This window comes from Poromitra crassiceps (assembly GCF_964638095.1).
Source record: "Poromitra crassiceps genome assembly, chromosome: 1".
In the NCBI taxonomy this organism is placed as follows: domain Eukaryota; kingdom Metazoa; phylum Chordata; class Actinopteri; order Beryciformes; family Melamphaidae; genus Poromitra; species Poromitra crassiceps.
The window spans coordinates 37,158,621-37,164,620 of record NC_139623.1 but is presented as its reverse complement, the minus strand read 5'-3'; the positions used below and the strand labels follow the sequence as shown (position 1 = coordinate 37,164,620).

Here is a 6,000-nt window from a genome sequence, read left to right as displayed (position 1 = left end):
TGAGGGGGAGGGAGGAGAGAGACAGGTGGAGGAGGGAGAGGAGGAGGGAGGGGAGAGATGGGTGGAGGAGGGAGAGAATGAGGGAGGGGAGAGATTCGTGGAGGAGGGAGAGAAGGAGGGGGAGGGAGGGGAGAGACAGGTGGAGGAGGGAGAGGAGGAGGGAGGGGAGAGATGGGTGGAGGAGGGAGAGAAGGAGGGGGAGGGAGGGGAGAGACAGGTGGAGGAGGGAGAGGAGGAGGGAGGGGAGAGATGGGTGGAGGAGGGAGAGAATAAGGGAGGGGAGAGATTTGTGGAGGAGGGAGAGAAGGAGGGGGAGGGAGGGGAGAGACAGGTGGAGGAGGGAGAGGAGGAGAGAGGGGAGAGATGGGTGGAGGAGGGAGAGGGAGTGGAGAGATGGCCGAAGGAGGGAGAGAATGAGGGAGGGGAGAGATGGCCGAAGGAGGGAGAGAATGAGGGAGGGGAGAGATGGCCGAAGGAGGGAGAGAATGAGGGAGGGGAGAGATGGCCGAAGGAGGGAGAGAATGAGGGAGGGGAGAGATGGGCGGAGGAGGGAGAGGGAGGGGAGAGACGGGCGGGGGGAGAGGAGAGAAAGCGAGAGAGAGAGAGAAAATCATATAGAGGTCTTTTCTGTATACAGAACAGATGAAAGAGCATGCATCGATGTGAAGCGTGCTACTGCCAGCCATAAAACATAGTCATCCCCACCCAGGCACATACAACAGATAGCAGATAACCAGAATGGAATGGACTAATGAACTTTTCAGTATAAGCCAATTTGCTATAGTTACATATAATCATTATGAAGTTTGTCTATTCTATTCATTGTGAGCTCTAAAGGAGACAAAGCAAACACTGAGTGCATTCTACCGCACGCAATGTTTTTTTTCTTCCAGCGAGTAAATCATTTGTTTATGACCTGAGACAAGTTGGCCAAAGTTAACCATTGTTATCTTGTGTTGGCAAGGAAAAGTTGTCTGTCAGCTTGCTATCTGAAAACCAGCCAGTGGACTATAGCGTGGCCTGAATACAGACCAACTGTATGTATGTGTGTGTGTGTGTGTGTGTGTGTGTGTGTGTGTGTGTGTGTGTGTGTGTGCGTGTGCGTGTGCGCGTGCGTGCGTGCGTGCGCGTGCATGCGCGCGCGCCTGCCTGTGTTGTTATGTGTGTGTGTGTGTGTGAGAGAGAGAGAGAGAGAGAGAGAGAGAGAGAGAGAGAGAGAGAGAAATAGGCTAATTCATCTTGTGCTGGCAGTGGTATTAGCTGTGGATATAGATCCAGCCTGATCCTCATCTGACTTGCCAGGAACAGCACAGAGTGCAAAAAACATCAGGCTATGCTTCTTATATTTAATATATTTGATCCTCATTTCTGTTTTTTCCCCCTTTTCTTTCTGTTTCCTTTGTTGTGGATGCTGGTATTTAACACTCCACCTAACTCTCCATTTTGAGCTATATCCTATATGAGGTTTGATGTTCTCCACCAAACCAACCAAAATGGTTAATTGTTAGATCAGAATTTTATCTCATCTGGCAACCTGTTTCACTCATGATGCTTGATGCAAACAATGCAAATGAAGAATCAAGATGCCTATAAAGGAGACACCTTGGGCCCTATCGTTCGTGGTACAAGCGCTATTTTCTTTTTGCGCTTTTGCACCGTTTCGTTTGCGCGCCTTAACGTGTGCCTTATGCTATCTTTCCTGCAGGGACGATAGCAGTCCACCTCACGCAAGTGTCAAGTTTTGCTCCCCTGCCGCCAAACGCATCCCCACCTCACGGGAGCATATTGTAATGATTTATACAGAAACGTAACTGTTTAAAAATTATATAATTGTCTGGGTAGACGTGACCTGAAGTTAAAACAGACCCAAAATATGGTGGGGATGCAATTCTTGGATGCAGAACTCGGCATAACACCGGGCGCAGGCACAAATTGTCATCTGCTATTCTCCATGCCGCGCAAAATGCCATCTGCGCACGGCACAAACGGGATTTGGGCAGTCTTAACCACCAGAATTATTCACAGGTGTGGCCTGGCAGTGCCTGGGCATTACATCAATCAAACCAATCAGATTCCCGTCTCACATTTCCTTTAACACAGTTTGCGCGATGCATGCTGTAATTCTCTCCATGCATAATTTGGAGATCTCACAACCATTGCATCATATACCTGTTAAAAAACATCTGTGATTTGATGCACTTTGTGTTATTTTGTTGACTGTAAAATAGAAACGTGTTTGCAACGGGGAAACGGGGACATTTGATTGACAATAATATTGCAAGTAGGCAGCATGTTTGTGGCTCTTTACACGTGAAAAAAGTTTTTCAGTGAATAATAGTTGATTGCCTCACTGATAATCTGCTGTCATTTTAGCAGCAGAATTTGATGTCCTGGCGTTTGTATTTTAATGGGACATCGTGCGTAATGACGTATCCAGAGAATGCGGCCGGAATGCGTTAAACAAGCGCAAGCGCAAAGATAGCACTTTTACGACGATACGGCCCCTTGTGTTGGTACCATGGGAAATAAAAGGTGCTTTTATTTTTCAGCTTTTACCATAAGGCAGGTCCTTTGAGCTCTGTCAGTTGTCAATATCAGAAAGCCAGCAGGTCCAGATGACCTATGATTTTTAAACATTTCTGCAGACATTCATTAAAGGAGACAAAACAAACACTGAGTGCATTCTACCACACGCCATGTGGTTTTTTTCCGCGAGGTCAGTGTACCTGAAAAAAACCTTGGGAGTAAATAAATGTTTTATCAGCAGAGACAAGTTGGCCAAAGTTGACGATGTTTGACATTGTTATCTTGTGCCAGCAAGAAAAAGTTGTCAGTTTGCTATCTGAAACCAGCCAGTGGACTGTAGCTTGACCTGAATACAGACCAACTGTGTGTGTGTGTGTGTGTGTGTGTGTGTGTGTGTGTGTGTGTGTGTGTGTGTGTGTGTGTGTGTGTGTGTGTGTGTGTGTGTGCGTGCGCGCGTGTGCGTGTGTGTGTGTTTGTGTGTGTGTGTGTGTGTGTGTGTGCGAGCGTGTGTGCGTGTGTGTGCGCATGTGCGTGTGCTTTCAGAGAGTTGAAGAGCGGTGCCCCCCCATGCCTCATGCCTGTACCTGCTCCCAGGACAGCAAGGGACCCCCAGGACCCTCCGGACCTCCCGTAAGAACACATTTATCTGGTCTCTCTTATTCATTCATTCATTCATTCAATCGCTCATTCATATTCTGACTTGATCAATCCAATCTTCTGGACCATCAATATGAGCACTGTCTTTCTCATTCTCTTTTTACTGACATGCCCCCAAGAAATCTCAGAATGCCCCTAAAAACCATGATCAATGAGTAAAAAATGCCCCCAAGATTTTATTTAGATTCATTTAATTTCCATTTCCATCTCTAACACACACTCAGCACCTGCAAGCTGGTTGCCAGAAGAAGATGATGAAGAACACACTCACACAAACAGCGCTGTTGTTCACACACTACACTTTAGCAACTTCAGGGTCGCCACAGTTTTGTAAGGATACATTTCAAGGACTATGCACTTTTCAAGCAATAAAGCCTGGGGGAAAAAGAGATGAAAACAAAAATGTATCCACCGCAGGTTACCTATGCGCACCAGCCGCATATTTGAGAAACTCAAGGAATAGGGGATGTGAGCTGTCTGATACAACGGCTCTGGCTTTCCTGCCTACCTGTCTATTGAACAGCTCCGACAACAACATGCTCTGCTGGACACCTATGATCTTGCTGCTCACTTTCACTATCTTGGAAAGTGAGTTCCTGGCCTTGATGCTCAATTGACCATACCAGCAAGTTAAACTTGTAGCCTACGCAGTGATACTGTAGATAGGAAGAAAATGTATCAAGCTTGGCCCAGCACTACTGATGACATATATAAAAAATTGTATCATAGGTGAATTTTGAGATGATAGAGTGCACAAGGCTTAAACTCAGATTCTGGTAGGCTAAGTGCACGTTCACACCATACGCCAATCCCACGCCAAAGCCACGCAGTTTCATTTCAGCATCCTTGTTAACAGGCGAGTGCGTTCACACCAGCCGTACGCCACGCTGAAGCCACGCTGACGCCACGCCAATGCTATGCTGAACCGATAGTTTCAGCTTCTGTTCTATTTTCCAAGCGTGCTGCGCCCTGATCCAGAGCTGCCAGGCAGGCAGTCAATGCAATTTGTGAGGGGGGGAGGGGCCGGAGCAGTAGCTCCAAGCCCGGCGCTGAGGAAAAGAGACTGTTTCTGGTGTGACCGGTTAGGCGTTAGATCAGCTCGAGCCTGCCGCAAGCTTCAGTTCTGCCTATGCTCTGCCTATGGTGTGAACAAACACTAAATCCAAGCACTTTTAAGGAACTCTGTATATAAATCCAAGCACTTTCAGATTTTTCCTCTTAAATCTAAGCACTTTCAAGTACAGACCCGTGGCAGCAACAGTGAACTTTACGCACTAATTCAAAAAAATAAAATAAGTGCCCCATGAAATTTTGTAAATGCCCTCTTTTTTTTAGACAGTGGGGCAAAAGTTGCCCCCCAAATTATTATTTTTTAAATTTCGTACACTGATGTAGGCGTAGTGTGGAATGAAACAGTGAATGTTGATGTAGGGGTAGTGTGGAAAGAAACCATTGAAATGAAAAAATACCAGATCTTTGGGGCTTTTCATGGGATGGTGGTGGTATTATGCTAGAGAGACAGAGATGAGCCTGTAGCGCGGCTGAATTCCTCTCACGCAGGAGCAGGTAGAACCTGATGGGCTGGGAGATGAGAGCAGATAAATGAGCTCATTTAAGACGCTTTTGTCTATAGTGTCTGTTTTTTCTTCCCTCGTTACAATTTCTGTCTCTATCTCCCACTCTATTTTTTCCTTCCATTCTCTCTCTCTCTCTCTCTCTCTCTCTCTCTCTCTCTCTGTCTCTCTCTCTCTGTCTCCACCCCTGGGTGCTGAAGGTGGGGGAGAGCTGGGGATCAACACTGGTATGGTTTGAGAAAGCAATTATATCGATTCCATTTATCACAGCCGATTACAATCCCCCCTTTTCCTCCCTGTGCGCCTGGCCAGAATCCACTTACTCATCCGTAGGGGTGTTTCCATATGCCACAACCCTCCCTTCCAGTTTTCTTTGCCTGTCTTCGTCTTTGTCTCTTTACCATTTTACCATTTTATCCAGCCAGAGACCTGTAGTGCAGAGCTCCACTACACAAAATATAAAAATATTAATATTAAGTCATTTAGTGCAGTATGTCTTAAAAGCGTAGCACTGTTATCATAGACCGTCTAAAAATATGAACAGAGTCACCGTGACCTCACCCGATGGTTTTGCAGTCACGTGTGGCCGTCACCATCTTGGGGTTTCTTGCGCAGTTTGCGCGAGACAACACGAGACCAGGGGTTTCGAGTTGATTGGGAAAAAATTCATAAACACATGTAAAGGGAAAGACAGAAAATCAATTCAAATGAAGGTGCATAGCCATAACCCTACCCATAGAACCCATTCTCATTCAGATATCTTGAGGTGAGAGGTCGAGGGACGTGAAGAAAGAAGTAGGGCGTGCACATCCGCTTGAAGGAGGTCAGGTGCAGGACAAAAGGCAAATGAACTTAGAAAATAAATAGAGTCCGCACACTTATATTTAGTCAGCTCCCAGGTCAGTTTATTTAACGTTTCGACCAAACGGTCTTCATCAGAAATGAAGGATGAAGTAGGAGGAGCACTCATATACATACCGGGACTCAACACCGATTGGTGGAGAGACAACTAGACAGGTGAATACATTTGTGTCACTCAATGCTCATACAGAACAATACATAGATACCGGTATGCATTTGCATGTAAGTAAAAGTACAGAGTGCATAGACCTTCACTACTAACAACTGACATTATATAAATGCAAACCCAAAGAAAATAAAAAACATTATATACATCTATTCAGTGTAAGCAGTGTAGGTAGTGTGTTGTTGGGTCACATAGAAAACCAACAACATCTTTAAT

At 45.9% G+C, this 6,000-nt stretch overlaps 1 protein-coding gene across 1 annotated transcript in view; it reads left to right on the top strand.

Moving 5' to 3' along the window:
- Nucleotides 1–6,000, top strand: part of col14a1a (collagen, type XIV, alpha 1a) — a gene marked incomplete at both ends in the record, with an annotated part of 230,950 nt that overhangs the window by 173,368 nt on the left and 51,582 nt on the right. Inside the window, one exon of the mRNA XM_083636760.1 lies at nucleotides 3,070–3,156. Coding sequence (XP_083492886.1) covers nucleotides 3,070–3,156 — 87 coding nt within the window. The remainder of the gene's footprint in view (nucleotides 1–3,069; nucleotides 3,157–6,000) is intronic.